We start from the raw sequence: 20,143 nt of genomic DNA, 5'->3' as shown, positions 1-20,143 counted from the left end.
TGGAAAAATAGGGAAGCCATTTATAGACTACATTGCCAGCAAGACATCAATCTATTCTTTCTTGACAAGATTCATGACATTTCAGCACATGTGAAAGGGAGAGAATACAGGTGTGAGTTTGTGTCCTTTTGCAAAAAGAAATTGATAATGTGTCAGATAATATCGAAGCTCGTGAATAGATGGAAACTGTCTCCTTGACCTACTTATGCAACTTTTGACTTTTATTGAGGGATAAATAAAAAGTAAGTCACTTCTTTTGCACTTGGTACCACTGGGAGAAATTACTTTTTCATCAGAAGATTTAAAAATGAATTGAGAACACCAACAGTTTCACGGTTTCATCAGTTCGTAAAATTTCAACCACAGTTAGAAGGGTTTTCAGAAGTTGTCATGTCGTCTCAGAAGAAACTGATGAAAGGAGAATGCAAGCCGAAGCGGTGAAACAACTTTTCGTCTGCTCAAATGGAATAACAGAAGGACATTTACAGAGAGCCTTTTGTTTTGCTTCATACCCCCCACTTTGATGCAACGTGAGGCCCACTTTTATTCAGCTTTCATTTTGCTGTGATTTAACAGATGTTATGCAACCATTTTATCATCCGCTATTTATTTTGCAAAAATTTTCAGACTCAATGATGAAAAGTCCTTGCATGATAAATGTTTTGGCGTTGTTTCCCCTTTGATGGCTAATGTTTAATCAGGCCCTTTTCAATGGCTGCTGACCTAAATGATCCATGCTTGTTTGTGTGCACTACACGACCAACACATCTCGCTCTCTGGTGATTAATGGGACAGTGTATCAAAACTACAATTACAGAAACAGAACCGTAAAATGCTGTACCCTTACAAGGGATCAGAGACTGTAGTGTAGTGTAGCTCTCCCCACTGAGCTGGACATAAGGGTAGTTTCATATATCGTGTGGGTCTGTGCGCGCGCACGTGCATGCGTACAGTGGACTCAAGATCTGTCAGGACTTCTTTAAAGTAGCACAGCTAATCCCAAATCCCGCTCCTTCCCGTCCACCACCTCCTGCCTGGACTGTGAGGAATCGATTCCCTTTGTTTTATGTCCTCTGAGCTGTTCTGAGTTATTATACTTGTTGTCCCTTAGTCTCAGGCAGTTATAGCATACGACTCTGAGCTTCCTGCTGCTGCCTTTTCTGTCTGTGTAGCTTTCAACTTTAGTGATCTTTTTTTTTTTTTTCAAATTCCTATCTTGGTTTTCTTTTGTTTTTCTTTCTGACTTTGAATCATATGTTCTTTCCATCTGTCTTTCTATCTCTCCACATTTCTCTGACTTTGTTGACGTTGTTGATTCTAGAGAAACAGTTGACTGCGGCTAATTGTCTGGGAGTGCTGGCGATGGCTGAAGCCATGAACTGCACGGAGCTCCACAACATGGCCAAAGCTTTTGCTCTGCAGAACTTCCCTGAGGTGGGTAAACAGTAAAGTACATTTACAAAAAACAAAACAAGTTGAAGTCATGACCACAGTCATGTCATAAAATAGATTTATTGCTTAACTTGAAACACTTGAAAATGTATACCTTCTGCTTAGTTAACAGTTTTAGCTAAATTTTGAATTTAAATTATGAAAATATTGATGATTTCATTTTAAACTTTTACATGTCAATGTGTAGCAACAACACTGAAACAGTATCTGCAACTTTTCAGGCTCATATCAGGATGGGCTTTTTTGTACGAGCACCATACAATTCCCTGCGTTATAAAGCTGGGAATAACGTGATGGAAAAATAACGACATTGTTTTTGAAGCATGCATAGAAAAAGATTCTGTCCTTACGTCAGTGGCATGGAATCACATAAACTAGAGAACATGCTGCACTTTTCTGCAATTTTCTGGCCTTGGAATTCAGTATTGAAGCTGGATACAGTTTTTCATCAACAACATCTTCCAAAACTTGGAATAGTGCTACATTCTTTGGTTGTGATTTACATTTTTCTGAGATTTACCACTATCACTATTTATCACTCCATCACTATTACTCCTAAAGTGATGTGAGAGTGTAGATCTTCTGATCTTACCATTGGCAAGACATCAATTCAGCACATTTCCCAAAATGTTAAACTCTTCTGTGCAGTGCTTGAATCTTTCAGATAAAAGCTGCAAACAATTCGGGAGACTTTGTTGGCGGTAATTCACTTACAAAGTGAGATATTATTGTTCATGAAAGAGAAGTGTGGCTATACAGTCAAAGAAAATTAGCTGGATCTTTCACTATTTTTTTACCAATACAATATACCTATTGATAGATATAGCTGGACATAAATTGATCTATAAGTTTTTTATAAGTAATCTGAAAATAACATGCAAGAAAACAATATATTTTTTAAAAATAATTCCTGGATTGAGTTTGTATTACTTCAAAAATTAATGTCTGTAAATCTGAACATGTCTGTCACGTGTGTCACGAAGGATTTTGATTTGACTTTTTCAGGTGGCGGGACAAGAAGAGATTTTGAGTGTGAGTAAGGAGGACCTGGTGGCTTATCTGTCCAATGACAGCCTCAACACTAAAGCAGAGGAGCTGGTGTATGAGACTGTTATCAAATGGATCAAGCAAGACGCCAACTCCAGAGTGCAGGTAATAAAAAAAAAAATAGAACAGAGTGTGTTTACTGTATATTTTTATGTATTGCAAGACCAAAAGGCAAGATAAAATCCTCGTTGCCACTGATGGTACGGATGCTCACTGACTGCGAAGCCAAACTGGTGTGGTCGTTCTATCGACTTTCTATTCCTACAGGTACGCAACTCAAAAAAGAAGTGACTCCTCATTCTCTCATGGTCGTGTTGATCAACTTAATGCTTTAGATACAGCCTAACACAGCAGTTGTTCACAATCCCAGAGGTGCTTTGCTCTCAGAATGTGCTCTATTCTTAGTTACACACACTGTTTGTTTGTGAGACACTGTACTGCATGGAAAAACCAACAAAAACATGGACAACTGCAGTTCTTTTTTCTGTTCTTGTAGCAGGTGTGTGATTTATTCTCAGAGGCTGTTTTACCTCTCTGGATAGTCATTGGCAATAAAGTGCAGCAGGTCAAATTTTAACAAACATGTAATCGATATGCCTCAAGGTCAAAACACCTGCTTGCATTCATGTAAAGGTGAACGTGCCGTGCTGCAGAGGGATATTCTTCCAGCAGGTGAAAACCTTAACATTTTATAGAGTCACAAAACCATGAATTTAGAGTCGAGGACTTTAAGGTATTTTATAGCTGTTTAAAAATGGAGGTAAGATTATTATACGATAAATTACACCAGTCCATCAGCCGAAGAGTCACTCATTCAGAGTAATGTCTTCTCATCAAGCAGAAAGAGGGGGAACTGCCTTACATCAGCTGGATTAGATTCACTGCAGTCCTCTCTAATCAATGTTACTTTATCAGCTCGCACTTTTATGAGGCGCGTAAGTCAATATTTGAATTTTTCACCTTTTCGGATTAATCATTTAACATTTACGCTTTGATATGTGGCACTCTGAGATTATAGTGAAATCCATCAAACCTGCCCGGTGTTTTGTAGTGGAGGGTCTTAAATATCGAGTGCAACACAAAGGAGAAGGACGAGCCATCAAAAGCAGATGTTCATTAAGCCATCCCATAGGTGATTGCAGTATTAAATAAAAGGCGTGGAAGATGTTCCCACAACGTGGGTGTCTGACATAACCACCGATTCATCTGTTAAATTTGACTCTTTGATTCTGCCGAGTCACAAAGAGATGCTGCAGAGTTGCAGTTTTTTTTTTCTAGAAGACTATGCGGTCCCTGTCATCAACATCGAAATCCCTTGGCCTGCTCAGTCCAGCAAACTCCAGCAATCTCACACTCTAATGGAGAGGTGCAGAGGTTTACTCAGACAACTTAGAGGAAAAAAAAGAAATCGAACATTTTCCCAGTTGCCTGAGTAACCCAACACTCTCCTGAAATGAGACACCCAGGTTAGTCCGTCCCTGAAGAAAGAAGAAGCAAAAGTTTGAGGAAGAGAAAGAAATGTAGCGAGACGGATAGACAGAAACAACAAATGAAGAAATGGGATGTGCTTTAATGACATGTCCAATGGTTTGTGCCTTTGCCCGTGGGCATGACATCCTGGCAGCAAAGATGTGATTGAGCTCTTGGTCTTGTGTGACCAAAACTAACAACGAGCAGGGCCGGTGCCTCCAGAGAAAACAGGATAGGAAGAAAGCAAGATGACACCAAAGAGCTGCTTCCATCATACCACGGGAGCAGGTCATGTGACCCTGGAGGGCTGAATTTGCACTCACGATCCAGCAGCAGCTCATCAGTCCCTGCCTTCTTTTCCTTCCATCCCCTCAGCCTGTTTGGATACAGGGAGTGACGGAAATCACTCCCCCAGATCCTGTGACACATTTTAATGACATGTCAGAGCAGAATGTCATAGCTCTGCTGGGAACGCAAGGGAAAGGAAAAGCTTTAAGCCTTGAGCAAAGTTTGTGTGCCTTTGCATTCATCTGAGTGCGCACGTATGTGTATCTTTGTGCACTCGTGTGTCAGTGCATGTGCTGTGGGTTGTAAGCTGCAGGCTATAGAGTGGAAAAGTGGCATATTGAAGGCGCTGGGTAAATAATATGCAATTTTCTCTCTCCGCTGTCCTGTCACTAACATCCGACGGCACCAGGAAACTGGGCCCGGACACCGATTAGGGAAAGAAGGGGAGCTTTTGAGCGTAAATAATGGTTTGCTATGAGACACAAACCATCGAACGAAGGAAGAGGACTGTTTCAATTTTCTTCGATTGAGGGCCATTTAATGTATAGACTCTTATCACCATGAGTGTATGTTGGCTTGTATATATTATTGATTAAACTTACAATACAGGTGCATTCAATAAGAGTGTAATGTAATAAAATGAGCAGATAATTAGTGTACAAACAATTCATCTACTGGACTTTTGAAAGGAAGTTTGGCATAATTGTGAATTAGTTATTTCCTGCTTATAATAAGATTGATACTTCTATCACATCTGTCTGTGAGGTCAATCTGTTTTCCTCCTCTTCCCAGTCATTATGCAAAGCTAACTATCTCCTAGATGTAGCATCAGAAATGAGAGTTTTATTGATCTTAACATCTAACTGTCGTTACATTTCCCAAAGCCTCAAACCAGTCATTTGGAAGATGTTACTTTGTATCCTTGAAAGTGTTGAGTGGCACTTTCACTCTTTCCTGCAGTTTTTTGGTTAACCAATCAATTGGAAAACTAATCAACAGATGAATTCATCATGAAAATAGTCCTTATTGCTGCTCTAGAATCAATTATACACCACATAATGTAGTCGTTTCTCACGCTTCATTAATCGTAAAACAGTGCATCTGGGAGCTCATCCGCCTCCACATTCAGTGTGCAAGACAGAGATTTGGTACATTTATACAATCAAGACACTGGGAAAGCACCTGTGGTTGATATTTTCTGTGTGAAGGTTTTGACATAGGGACCTGTCTTTCCTATCGCCCAGCAGTCTTTTGTGGGACAACCACAGACACATGGCTCCAATTATAACAGGCCAGGCACTGCCAAATCCCTGAATAGGACCTCCATTATGCCTCACTTCAACATTTTTTATAATGTATCCTATCATGCCAGGCGACTCAACCTGACAAAAGAGGCTGATTAATTGGCTCTTCGGAAATGTGGTCAACTAATGTAATAGCTAAAAAAGGACAGTTAATAGTGTATTTTCATCATAAAAGGCCAGCCTCGCCATTAACAAGGACCTGCTGTCCACTCATCAGACACAACAATGACTTTCGCTGACATTTGCTGCTCCCAAGTGGAATTAATATACTTAAAAATATTACTTCATTTGCTTACAAGGTAAAAGTTATTATTTGGAGGGATTTTATTCACTTGACTCCAATGAAATGAAGTCTCAGGACAGATGATGTCATTGCTTCAGTAAATAAAATCTTTTCCTCCTGTTTTATGGTTTATCTTCAAAAGAATAAATTCCCCTTTTCTGCCACAAATGTCACTTTTAAAATTAAGAATTCTCTTTTTGAACTGCAAACTCAAAAACAAACTTATTTTTATCATTGTGTGCCCTTTAAGGGGGTTTATTATTGTGTTTAAGTTGGGTTTTATTTTTAGAGATGAGATTACATCACGACAGTCATCGTTGTAGAATAAACCAATAAAAAACACACACTTTCTTGTACATGTAATGGAGATTTATGCAGTGAGCCATCTTTGATTTTCCTTCTCCCTCCTTCCCACTTCTTTTTTTCTTCTTTTTCCTGCAAGGAGGACTTATGCACAGAGGGATTTAAGCAAAATGCACAGGATGTCATTGTTCACATCCGAGTCATGTGTTCGAATGTTAACACAGGACTGGAAATCGCTTCCATATTGGGTTTCAGTACAAGTTGCATGTTAGCAAGTCAACTGAATCCGATGTGAGCCACTGAACTCTGGACCTCCATTCACATCTGTGTCCTTTGTGGTCCCAGAGCGCCATGAGTCCTGATGTGTGCAGCCAGTTGAACGGCGGCCGCTCAACCACAGAGACTGCTTATCTAGAGAAAGTCAGAGGTGTCTCCTTTCCCTCTGAGTTATCGGACATATCACAGATGTACAAATGAGCCGGTTTTGGAGAAAATGTACAGCACAATGTGATTGTAAAGGAATTTTCTAAATCTGGTCCGATGCATTTAATGTCAGCGAATTACAATGCAAGATAATAGGTTTGATGTTGATGTACAGCAGGCAGTTGTTCATATGAATGTGTTTTGAATTGCGTGAGCAGCTTCTTTTGTTTTGGATGAAGTCATGCTGAAATAGGCCTCAGAGGGGAATGTGTTGCACCTGTCAGAAGTTGCTCAGGGCAGCAGTCAGCATCTGTCGTGTGCTACGTCTCTCTCCATCCGTCATCCATCCATCCGGCTGATTTGAACACAGTCATGCAGCCATAGAAGACACACAAACACGCTCAGCAAAGCATCCCTTGAACCCAAATGAGGTGACATTTTCAAGAGCGCATTTTACTCATGGGTTATGTGTTACCAGAAGACAAAGCACACGTGTTTTTGACACATCAACATGTACAACCTCAAAAGGACACCAAGCTGAGTGTGTTTGCTGATGCTGTGAGTCTTGTGTGTCAGTGAATTTGTGTATCTTTTGTATTTTTTAATATAAATCTACATTTTAAGCATCGGGGCCCCCATTCTTCACACTACAGGCTCCTGTCTGCTCAAAGCAAAACAAATAGATATGGCCGTTCATGTGTCACTTATTTGACGGCACCGTGGCACTGAGTCATCACACACACACGGTGAGAGGCGTGAGTCCTGGCTGACAGGAGTGAAATGGGAAATGCTCAGTGGACATTTGTCATCTTTGTTAGTGGATGCCAGCTTCCCGGCTGCTTCTGACAGATCATACAGGCTTCCTGTTAGTCACATTATCCCTGCCTTTTCTCCAAGCTCGACCCATTCACACCTTTTCATCCACCTCTTTGTGTGCACGTGTGTGTGTGTGTGCGTGCGTGCGTGCGTGCGTGTGCGCGTGTGATTAAATATTAAAGAGGTTTTTTTTGGAGCTTGATTGTTTAGCAGCAGCTTCCTAATAAATGTGTCTCCATAATATTAAACACTTCAGAAAAGTGTATTATAAACCATGGGCTCAGTATCATCTAGTTGTCACAGTAGCTATATAATTTGCATGCAGTACATGTCATCTCTTTTTAAAAGCATACAAGGATTGCTTGCATGAGTAGGCGAGAGGATGAAAAAGACAGGTCACACCATTCAAACGGGTGGGACAGCACTCACATTCACTCTGTCTGTCTGTGCAGTAATTTCTAGAGAGGTCGCTGGAGATTGGAAGAAATGGAAGCGGATGCAACCGCATGCTCTTATCTGCCAAGTACAAGCTTGTCATGTATTGGTCTGGGTGTCTTGAAGACTCTCTATTTACTGGTGTCATGTTATACACGTGAACACTTGCAGGTGTTACAACACAGGCAGTGCATGCTATGTTAATTCAGCATGCTTCCTAATGAGGTGGTAAAAGCTTGAAGGTCTTTTACATTTATCAAGAATTGCCATAATTAAACCACTAAATGTGAAGAGTTCATGGTAGTTCACACCAGAGAAGCCCTACTGTACAGGGACTCCAGGGATTACAAGGTGCCGGCATCGAGGTGAGAACAGGAAAGGAATGGAAGCAGGGAAAGCAACGGAGATGGCTGAGTCACGCCTGAGACAAAAGGCACTGCTGGGCTTTTGTCTCAGGGTCGTTCCTAAAGACCCTCATCACCCAAACCCACGCAAGGAAAGAATATCTAATCCGGGAAGAGCTATGAGCAGGCTTGGAGGTACAGTGAGTGACCGGCCAATGGAGCTCCAGCAACAGGGAGTGTGGGCAAGGTGGGGGAGAGTGCACAACAGCGCAGGATCACCTGGACAAATATCTTGCATGCAGATGCATTCTATCGGGTCTGTTTCCTGGTGTTAGATGTGCATGATGCCCTGCCAAGCACCAGCAAACCTCCATGTCTCAGGAAAGAGCGAGACACCCTCCTGTCTCTGTTGCTCTAGAAGGGGCTCTTTAGAGCATCTCATCAGCTCCTAGCTGACAGGGATTATTGTTGGCACCATGATTAGGTGCCTTAGGGAAGTTGCTGAGAGCTGTAGCAGCGGCAAATGTCATCATGCTACAAAGAAGGCTGTCCCCTCCGAAGCCACAGAGAAGGCCACACAGTGGCTTTGGATCAAGAGGTCAGGACTTGATAAACCCTGGATGGGTCTCCTGGGCGAGTATGTATTGATGTTGACCCGAAACACCCAATGATCCCTGGATACATCACTGAGGATGCGTCCCAATGTGTCCATAATCCATTTACCTGTATCCTGTCTCACACTTGAACACTTGCAGGTGTTACAACCCAGGCAGTGAACGCCCTCTTCACTCAGCATGCCTCCAGGTGGGATGGTAAAAGCTTGAATGTCTTTTGCATTTATCAAGAATTGCCATAATTAAACAATTGAAAGTCTGTTTGAATAGTAAACCCTCTATTTATGTGTTAAATTATAACAGACGTGAGAAAATTGAGCCTTCGATTTCATTTCAGAGTTGAAAAAAAATCATGACTTATCCCGCTGTACAGTAGAAACAGCACAACAGCAAGTTTAGTTCACTAGACAGGCACACACTGACAATATTAGCGTAATCCCAAGAGTATGATCTCATACAGAAAGAGATTTCATTTAAAAGATTTTGGCAATTTGGGATTTGAAGCAAAATGGGGTTGAATGAAAAGTCTTAACCTGTTGGAGCTGGTAATTGATTTGTATCGAGGGAGTAAGGGATTGTCAAAGTGAAGCCGCCTTAGTAGTCAAGAAGAATGAGCCTCTTTAAAGGTCAACTGAAAAATCAAAAACAGCTTTTCTTTTCAAACACAACATCTTTGTTGTCACTTTATATAGAGGCTTGTGGAATGAGTTTGTATACCCGCAGATTTAAAGATGAAGCACCGCTTGCATAGTAGTGCTTTGAGCTAGAACCTCTGCATAGTGACACATGTTAGAACGCTTAGAAAGTTTAGCGTGCTTTATTCAAGACACATGTATGCATTGTATGCAAAAGCTGTGGAAAGCAGAAATTTTAATTATTTCTCTGTGAAAGTATATCTGTCTATCTATCTATCTATCTATCTATCTATCTATCTATCTATCTATCTATCTATCTATCTATCTATCTATCTATCTATCTATCTATCTATCTATCTATCTATCTATCTATCTATCTATCTAAATTAATAATTGAACTGTATTTACTAAGTAGGAAGTCATTAAAAAGGACAGCACAATAATTGACAACCTTTATTTAATGAATGAAAACAGTGAAGTGCCCACAATATGTGAACTACACGCAAATGTAATTTGCATTAAATCATGTGATCAGACAACCAGATCTGAGCAAAGTGACATGTACAACATGTTGTTTTAGTGATGTATAGTGGACTGTCACCAGCTATAGGTGTTCTACAGTGATAACAAAACTTTTTCAAATCAACTCTTTTCTTTCTTTTTAGTTAATCGTCTCTGAAATCATTTCTGCTTTGAACAGTTTAAATGGCTGGTACAGAGCAGGACTCCATTTTTGTGGGGTCTGACACCTTGGATTTGAATATTAGCAGCAAATGTGCAACGGCCCTTCATTTCCATGCCAATATATGCATGTGTGGGAGGACGAGCGAGGAATGGAAACGGAGGTGCACAGAGAGGCAGAAAGTGAAAAAGAAGTGGGAGAGAGTTAGGTAGAATTAGAGATGGCTGGAATTTTTTTCTTCATATATTTTCTGGAAAAAGAGGGTTAGGTAGAGATGGTGGACGGAAGCAAAATTAAAGCAGATAAACACTAGGCATTATCGTAACGCTTTCTGTCTCTACACACACACACACACACACACACACACACACACTTGGTAGATAGCCCACTGTGTTTACAGTACAGTTGAATCCATCCATTTTTAATCAGTGGCCAGCTTCTGTGACTTTTTCTTAATCTCTTCAACAAGATTTAGAGTAAAATGGAAACCTCTGGACTGAATGCACCAGCCGGATTTAACATGTTTAAGCACATCCGTCTGCCTCTTTTCTTCATGTAAGGTTCTGTTTCTCCTGTATGTGCATATGTGGGTGGCTTTTTAGGCGGTAGTGGTTCTTCCCTTTCTGCAGAGACCAGACGCTACATCTTTGAGGTAGTTTTACTCCCATTTTAAAGATGTTTGGCAAGTGAAAAGAGGCGACAACAGATGTGGGTTTGTGCAGAGTTAAGCTTTGCAGATGGTACAGCAAGATGCTTGTTTCCCCGCTTTTTTTTCCACAGGTAAAGTAAACTTAAATTTGAGTGTGTGTGTGTGTGTGGGCGTAGTTGTGTGTGTGTGTGTGTGTGTGTGTGTGTGTGTGTGTGTGTGTGTGTGTGTGTGTGTGTGTGTGTGTGTGTGTGTGTGTGTGTGTGTGTGTGTGTGTGTGTGTGTGTGTGTGTCCTTGATTATTGATGTGGGTGTGGTTCATAGTGTGCCAACACAATTCAGCTAACATGAACATGTGCAGACAAAGCTAAAGCTGCCACTCATGGTGTGAACTCTAGCCTAGGTGTCTGGTTGTGCTCTCAATACATCTGTTCTACCAATTGTGGAAGCAGCTATTCTTGCCTTTTCCTGTTCAAGGTCATCGATATCTATCCCAGCATGCTTTGCCTGAGTAGCACGTGAGCACCTGCGACAGATCATGACTGCATTGCGTAGTCGTACACAAGTGCCTTCGCATTTACTGGCAGTGCCTCCAGCCTGCTTGAGCTGCATGTTTTTGGATGTTAGAGGGAGACCACAGTGTTTGGATAACTTCCAGGCAGCTTGCACACTCAACACCAGAGGAGACCAGATTCAAGCCTCTCCACCTGCTGTTCCAAATGGGGACAAGATTTCCACATGCATACCTCAGACGTTTTAACACGTTCAAACCTGCTGTGCCACCACGGGCACCACCTGGCTGAAACTGACCCACATACTGCTTTAAATTAGTTCAGAGGGTCACAGTGGTCACTTTTGGACCCATTTCAGAGGAGCTACAGATGTGCAGGTTTAGTCTCATGAGACTAGACTGACTTCAAATATGACAAAGTAGATTAATGCATACTAATAATAATCTCATTTAGAGGTTATATGTCTGAAAACAGTCTGATTTCAGGTAATAGTGATGTGCCGACACCACACAGAGGAGATTGTGGCAGGCTGAGAGAGAAATATTCAGTAATGGAAAAGCAGAAAGCTTGAAACTTAAGTCACCTCCATTTGAGTGTGACATGACTCAGTCACTACTGGGGTGAATCTCCCACTATGGGTGCACTTTAATTGAAAGAAGTAGCCCCCCCCCACCCCCCAGCTAGTGAGCTACTCTTCCCTGAAGAATATCTCAGTATGCAAAGCAGCTTGCTTTGACTCTACCTCGTTGCTGCATTCGAGCTGAGGCGCTGGGAGCAATTGCCAGTGTTTATGTGGGTATTGAGCTGTTTGTTTGATAAACTGTTGGGTAAGCTGTGTACGCTCGTGGAGGAGGGATACAGACAGTTCCATCTGCAGGACGGCATTTCGCTGTAAGCACGCTCACAGAGAGGACGTGTCATCAGCAGATTTTTCTGTGGAGCTGTCACATCCTCTGTTCCATCTTCTTGTTGTTGTTTTTTTCTTCTTCAGTTTAGATCGCTTGTTTATTCTCCTTTCTTTCTTTTGTTCTTGCACTTGTCTTCCCTCCCTTGTCCCATCCCCTCATTCTCATGCTGTTCTCTCCTGTCCTCCACTTTGTCCCTTTCTCCACTGTCTCGTATTCAGTCACAAACACTCGGTTAGAAAACAAATGGGACACATGCCACAGTGAGGAGGCCTCAGGTGGGAGAAGGAGCTGCTTTAGCAGAATGTCTCCTTATTATTTGTTCTTTCCTGAACGATGTTTCTCTTAGTCTGTCGGTTTACTCCTCTCCCCATGTGCCGCGGTCACGTCGCTCTGAGCCAAAAGGCTCTCCGGGGTCAATCTCCGCCCTGCTCCCTGTCACTCTGTCCAAGGTTGTTTACAGCCTTTACTGTCGACATAGATGAGCCTCCCGTGGGGATGCTTCCCAGCACATGTACACTTATACTGTCGCACACTCAAATATTCAGCAGCTAGGTTTATAGACAAGGTTGCCATGGGAACAGCCTGTCCTGCCTGTGTGGAAACACCTATAGAGCGCAAGCACACATGGATGTATGGAACCCTAAGCCACATATGTGTTGCTGCAGTGCAACATAACACTTTGTAATTCACATTGTAAAGTATTTCAACAATAGTATCATGTGCAAGTCCTCCCCTCTACATGACCTTTTAAGAGAAATATAATGGGGATCTCACTGAAAATCATTCTTAATGTGTTTGTCTGACCCTGGAAAAGTACTTTAGTGTCTTTCCTTGAGTGGTCTCTTGGCCTGAATGGGTTGTGGTTAACCAGATTTGAGTATTTTTCTCAACGGAAGAGCATAAGCTGTTCTGAAAGATTTCATTTTAGGCAGAAAAATCAGAAGCAGGAGATAGAAGCAATAAGATGCCCCCTGCCGCCTCGCTTGAGCTCACAGTGTGCATGCATGAAATTGAGATGATGAGCAAATCTTGCCGAAAATTACATAAGGATATTATTGGTTTACTTTTTGCGATGATGAAAAACATTTAATGACTTGTTTTTCGTTATGTTTGGAAATGTGTGAGATCGTCTGTGGCATATATGAGAACCTGCCAGCAATAGGGAGATAATTCTTTGCCTTTTCATAGAGCAATTTTACTCTGCTCAAGTGTAGAAAACTAAAAGTGACACATGCGATGTGTTAAACAAAAGCTTTGAGGGGCTGACACTCATCTAATGGTCTAGCTGCATTCAGGTTTCCTCAACATTATTCTTGCTTTTCCCATCTTAATGATATTATTAAAAAGTTATTTGCGCAGTTAAAAAAACAGATTTAATGAGGTTCAGAGTTAATCCAACTTTCCTTCGTGAGAGATGTATCTGTGTTCTGTGATCCAGTGTTTCGAGTCTGTCATTTGTTCAGTGTCGTTCACACGAATCCTCTTTGATCAGCTCTGACAGTTTCACTGTCTGCAAACATGGTTTTCTTTGTGTTGCTTTTGTTTCACTATTTCTACTTTTGTGATGTTATTCAAGGATTGCTCCCCGATTGCAGCCTTCAACCTCTAATTCCCTTCCTTCTCTTGTTTTTCCTTTCTGTGCATCTTCATAGAATTTGTCAGAGCTGTTGGCGGTGGTGCGTCTTCCCTTCATCCACCCATCCTACCTGCTGAACGTGGTGGACAATGAGGAGCTGATCAAGTCTTCGGAGGCGTGTCGCGATCTGGTTAATGAGGCCAAGCGATATCACATGCTGCCCCACGCACGGCAAGAGATGCAGACGCCTAGGACCCGACCGAGGCTCTCTGCCGGTACACACAAATTCATCCTCATAATGTGAACCATCTGTGCTTGGGATGCCCTCAGAACAAGTGGAAGTGATGTAATCTGCCATGCTCTAGTGACCTCGACCCAGAACATACAGGCGGTATCGTTGCACCCACACATTCAGAGAGGTCAGGTCTCCTCCGCACGGAGACCTTAAATTCAAAGCATTTAGAGTTTCATGGGTTGTTTTTTTTTATCATCATAAAGCTACTGCAAAACCTTAACTGCAGGAAATGGGTCATATTAATCTCTAAATGTCAAGGAAAGTGTTTATTTCTACAAGGAAGCAGCTCATTGATGCATACACAAGTCTGATTGAGGTTACCGTGAGATGTTGATAGTGCTCAGTCTGGACAGCGTCCAGTGGTTTTGGGGGGCTTGTCTTCTCTGAACTGGGCATTTTTGCAACAAATCCAGCAAGTAAACATTCTCCTACCAACTTTTTAACTAAGTAGGTACATGCAGCAACCAGCTAACCAATCTCTGTATGACCACTACTGTCGCCCAAGCAACTGATGACAGCATTTGTTTGGGTTGTTCCCAGAAATTAGAATGGGTCTGCAAAATTACTTTTGGCTGTTGGATTTTCCCCTCAGGTTAGCCAGGACCCCCCACTCTCTCCCCCTGTAAAGAGCTGCCTAATTTTAGTGTCTGCAAAGTATTATGAGCTTCGCACCAGCTCACCTTACCATTCGGCACAAGTTATTTTCTGCTTGGTAGGATAAAGATAATTGCCTTACAAACGGCACTTTATGGAGAGATCAGTTTACAAGCCAATACAATTGTCCAGCCAGTACGTTTATTTGCCAGTAAACAAACATTGAGGGAGTTGCATTAGGTTAATATTTTCGCATCTTTAATTGCCTGCAATGCAGCCACTTGGGGCTTCATAAAGAATGATTCACCTCTTGGGTAAAAGATATTTGTGCTGTTGTGCGTGCTCATCATCATCCCGTTAGTCTTCCTCAATCTAATACAGTAGTGTCTTTGTTCTCACAGTGTCTAGGAGTATTTTTTGTTAAGGTATATTTTTAGTGTTTTGTATGTGCATATCTTATCTGTCCTGCGGCTGAAGTGCATATTGATTCACAGCAGCTCGTGCCTCTGTACAACAGAATTATATAAATGTATGAATGCCATCGGGATGAATACATTCATGATGCATTATACCCTCTTGGCCAAATAAATGAGAAATATTCCTACAAGTTCTCTCAATCAAATTTTGAACTACTCTGAAGCTGAAGGTGTTATTATGACTGACTATCTATGCAGAGCATTTTATCAGCGTGTTTGTGTGTCAGTTGTGAAAAGCTGTGTCCAGATCCCCCGTGCTTGACATTTTATGAAGTTGTTTGCTTCTTTTTAGACCAGATAGTGTTTTCTATGCCCCGGTGTGTATGTGGTTAGAATTATTTGGATCCATGAATGTATTGCTCAGCCATCTACTGCACAAGTTGGATTCTGTACAACATTGTGCACCAACACTGGAATCACATGTGTATACATGTGAGGACATCACGTGAATTTGAAAGAAAACAAGAAAGACAAATAAAAGACTGGAAGGCTATCGGTAACATTGTGTTTGGCATGCAGAAGGCGAAGGAGAGGAGAGTTGGGAGAACAGGAGAGGTTTGAATGTGGTCAGAGACAGAGGGGGGAGGAGAAAGAGCAAGAGGGATAAGAAATTAAATTTGAAGGGCAGACGTTTGATTGAGTTTATTCTTTGAGCATGTGTCTCCTTGTGTAAGCAGTAAGTGAATGTGTGGCTGTGTGGTATTGTGTGTGTGTGTGTGTGTGTGTGTGTGTGTGTGTGTGTGTGTGTGTGTGTGTGTGTGTGTGTGTGTGTGTGTGTGTGTGTGTGTGTGTGTGTGTGTGTGTGTGTGTGTGTGTGTGTGTGTATGTGAGTGTATTTTAAATGTGTGCAAGCAGATGGAGCACCACCTGAGCTCGGTTGATAAGTCTGTCAAGCGGAAAAAGAAAGCAGAACTGCCATCAGTGAAGCACTTTTTGCTGAGAGCAGTCAATCTGTGAACTTGTGAGTTGTGTGTACCAATTATTGTGTGTGTGTGTGTGTGTGTGTGTGTGTGTGCGTGTGTGTGCGTGTGCGTGTGCGCGTGTGCGTGCATGCGCATGGATGCATACATGGAGGTATGACAAGTGTCACACACACACCTCACAAGTTCAGTTTTTTCATGTGCGGTATCTTTTCTATCTAGAACTTTAATTTAATGGTGTGAGAAAAGTTGTTAATGAACAGCCGTAAAGCTGTGAATTCACAGCAAGTTATACTCAGGTCAGATATTCCCTTAACATTCATTAGCAGAGAGATTTCATATTGTGTTATAATAAGAATAATACCGAGGGAAGTATGAATGTTTGACTGGCAGCAAATTTAAAAAAACTCATTGTTTTGTTAAAAGTATTGTTGCATCCACTTTTGCCGACTTTCATTGACTTTCGTTTGAATTAAATAATATACTGTATGTATGTGTACAAGGGGTTTACTTACTTTTGCCACCATCATTTATTGTTTTATAATATAAGTGTTTATGTATCCAAAACAGGCAAAATTAAAGAAATTCCCTTGGGATCAGTAATAGTCTTTCCCTATCTACATACAGTATATATCTATTTTTATGGTGTTAAATATCTGGACTCCTCGCTGCCTTCCTGTTTATACAGCAGTGTAAAATGTAAAGCAGCATGGAAGCAGATGCTGTTGCTTAGGAGGTCATATGATCGTTCGTGTAACATTAACAGCAGCCCATATTACATATGCCATATTTAATTCCCCTGTAAGATTTAAGATTATGTATACTTTATGCATAATACATATACAGTACAAATGTCTTTTAAGACATGGAGGAGAGTAAGGCTTAAAGGCAAACAGACTTTGGAAAAGACTATATATTAGCTCAAATACTGCTGGACATGTTTCACTCAAATTTTGCATGACTGTACTTGTCATCCCACACATAATGATATTAATTTAATAAGGAAAACAGGAAGTACAGTTTTCCCATTTTAGATAATAGTGGCTAATTTAGCTCTGAAAGCTAGTATAAATTTGCGGTTTGTTTTTGTCCAGCTTACTACTATATTTACTCCCTTTTGTTTGTATCTTCCAAGTACCTGGACACATACAAATACCACTATATAATAAATAGGTAACACAAATAATTTAGTCTGTGTTGTTTGGTGTTGAGCTGTTAGAGTGTTTTAGCTGAAAGTGTGTGTCGGATCCTGGAAAGAGTGAGTCCTTACACTGGTCCTACCAGTGTAAGGGAACTGTAGAATTTGTCAATACTTCTTTATGGAGAATGTAGAGATTTTATCTGTTGTTGCTATTATATTGTAATGGTATTAAAAACTTTTACAATATACTATTAAAACTTTTTGTTTTAAGAACCTCATATATCTTTTGCGTCTTTCACATGTTTTTGCCAAATGAAAGTCATAAATCATGTCATGGATAACAAAACCATTAACATGAATATTAATGATCTATGAAGATGCACTCAGCATAGGGCTCCTAAGATGGAATACAACAAACTTTTTCTGAGTTAAAAAAAAAAGGCCAGCATCTTAATGAGTGCTTGCTCCATTAGTTGTAAACTCTAAAAACGTTATTTCTATTGCAGCTAAATAGAACCAGCCAGATGGTTTCCACACGCCCTTTAATTGTCTTGTTTTTCCAGGTTTTACTTTATATAGAGAGCGCCGGAGCTCTGCTGTGCAGCATTGTTTTAATTATTTATTTATTTTACAGTTCTCTTTATGCTGCTGTTGTTATTCTTGGTTCATTTTTGTATTAATTTCTGACATGTCTTGGCGTATCACTGTATTTAACTCCAGGCAAAAATTATGTCATCATCAGAAGTTGTGCGATCTTCAAATATAATGCTGTTCTTCATGATTTTTCTTTGTATGAGTGCAGATTTCTTGTCATTCTTATAATTTCATGAACTTGTCAGGACAGTTGTTTACAGCTTATTGTCAACTTCTTCTGGCCTGAAAAGATTCCTGGGTAAAGTGAAGATAATGAATCTATTTTGTTTTGTGTGCTGTATGTGTATCCATTAGGTGCTAATTGGTTAATGGGAGTGTAGTGCTGCATCTGATTAGCTGTCATTAGAAATTCCAGGGGATCAAGGGGATTGAACTGCAGCGGGACTTAAGTCAGAAACCCGCTCATCAGAAGTTGTGAGTGAACTCTGATTCATGTAAATGTGTGTACATGTATATACTGTATGTACATGTGTGTGTGTGGGGGGGGGGGGGGGTGCATACATTACGTCCCCATTTCTTTTTCTCCAAAAATGACGGCGTGCCCGGCTCAGAGGAGGGTGGAGAGCGCCAGGGCAAACTGTTAACTCAACCCAGCCAAGTGGAATAGCACTCAGACAAATGAGCTGTAATGACTAGGAGACGCAGGGGTCCAGCTAAGCTCACACTGTTTCTCTGTCTCGTTCTCTCTCTCTCTCTCTCTCTCTCTCTCTCTCTCTCTCTCTCTCTCTCTCTCTCTCTCTCTCTCTCTCTCCCTCTCTCTCTCTCTCTCCCTCTCTCTCTCTCTCTCTCTCTCTCTCTCTCTCTCTCTCTCTTTCTCTCTCTTTCTCTCTCTCTCTCTCTCTCTCACACACACACACAGACATACACAAACACACATTGTTAAAACTTTAAATACATACGCTGTAGGGGGAAATCCCTGAACAGAAGCACCACCTTTTTTTGCCAGTTTTTCCTTCTGTCCACTTCATCATCTGTAATATAGCATTGATTTTATCAAGGTAGATAAATTAGGAACTACAGTCATGCATCTGCTGCAGTAGCAACAGCAGCACAGGCAATAGACATATGAGTATGCAGCAAGTTCACTCCATTTCGTTTGTGCACAAGCAGTTCATTTGTGATTTTCACGCCAGATTCCTGACCTTTTTTTCAAACAGATGTCAAGATCCTGGCTTGCGTTGCAGGATTTCAGCTGGTGCCTGAGTGGCTTTGGATATCCAAATATAAAATTTGACTAACTATGTATTTTAAATTCCTGGAGCATTAGGCAAGCCAAATAAATTCTGCCTGTGGTGCTGGTCTAAAATGGCTGGATTTCATTAGATCAGCCCACACAATAGCTTGGCCCACATCCATAGTTTGGAGACAATGAAATAGGACTGTTCTGTGAATTCAGAAGCCTGTAGGCGTGACATTCATCTATCTGTTCACGCCTCCGCCAGCCAGTGGCTGCTTTGAAAGAAAGAGCCGTAGACCGTCACCACCTCAAAGGAAGGATAAGGAGATTCACACCTTCACACCGACAGCATAAATAATAATCAAATGACTTTCGTCTGCTTCAGGTTCGGTCCTAGTTTGCAGCATCTCAGTGTTTACTCGATGGTTCCTCATCAACACCGACAGTGGCTCTTCATTTGTTATTTTTCTGTGGCATCACAATTTCAATGGCAACCGTTAACAAGATCAACACAAACCTGTCAGCACTTTTTTGTCAGGACTGAGTTGATTACTGTCCTGCTTTGTGTAATTATTCAGCCTGGTTTGTCTTTCGGAGCCAATGCAGCATGAGATTGCTCTGTTTCACCTCTCTAACCGGAAAAGCAGGATGCAGGAAAGTATGCCAGAAATGTCTTAATCGCTGTATGTGAGGAGTGCCCTTCAGCAGATCCTCTTCCAATTTTTATTTCTGGAATCTGAGATGGTATTTTAAGGAAGGAGAGAGAAACGGTGTGAATGAGCAGACGAGAAAGAGAGCAAGCAGAAGTTGGAAGCAGCGATTCACAGGGGGATTGGAGTGTGAGTTTTGATATTCCTGCAGTTTATCATCGAAATCTCGAGCAAACACATCTGTCTCAGCTCATAAATGCACAGATGCAGTAAATCTAGATTTGATAACCTCTGGTCTGAATGTCTGTAGGGGCTGCCACCAAAATTAAAGTTCCATCCTCTTGACCTTTTGACTAGTGACTACAGCCTGATCTAGGGAGAATTGGAGGAAGAGGAGGAAGGAGAGGGAGGGGGTGAGGATTGAGTGATTGGCTGTACTACAGCCAGAACACTTGCCTCATTCTGTTACTAGACCAGCATTTGGTGCTGAAACTCGAA

General features: G+C 41.3%; 1 protein-coding gene across 3 annotated transcripts in view; it reads left to right on the top strand.

The window, feature by feature from the left end:
• LOC137613114 (kelch-like protein 29) overlaps positions 1-20,143 on the top strand; it is a 196,872-nt gene that overhangs the window by 135,404 nt on the left and 41,325 nt on the right. For all 3 annotated transcript variants that reach the window (XM_068341998.1, XM_068341996.1, XM_068341997.1), the window contains 3 exons: positions 1,322-1,434; positions 2,458-2,604; positions 13,815-14,013. In XM_068341998.1, coding sequence (XP_068198099.1) covers positions 1,322-1,434; positions 2,458-2,604; positions 13,815-14,013 — 459 coding nt within the window. The remainder of the gene's footprint in view (positions 1-1,321; positions 1,435-2,457; positions 2,605-13,814; positions 14,014-20,143) is intronic.

Source organism: Antennarius striatus, chromosome 19 (genome assembly GCF_040054535.1).
Source record: "Antennarius striatus isolate MH-2024 chromosome 19, ASM4005453v1, whole genome shotgun sequence".
In the NCBI taxonomy this organism is placed as follows: domain Eukaryota; kingdom Metazoa; phylum Chordata; class Actinopteri; order Lophiiformes; family Antennariidae; genus Antennarius; species Antennarius striatus.
Note: the sequence above shows the minus strand (reverse complement) of the source record. Positions and strands in the feature narration are given on the sequence as shown.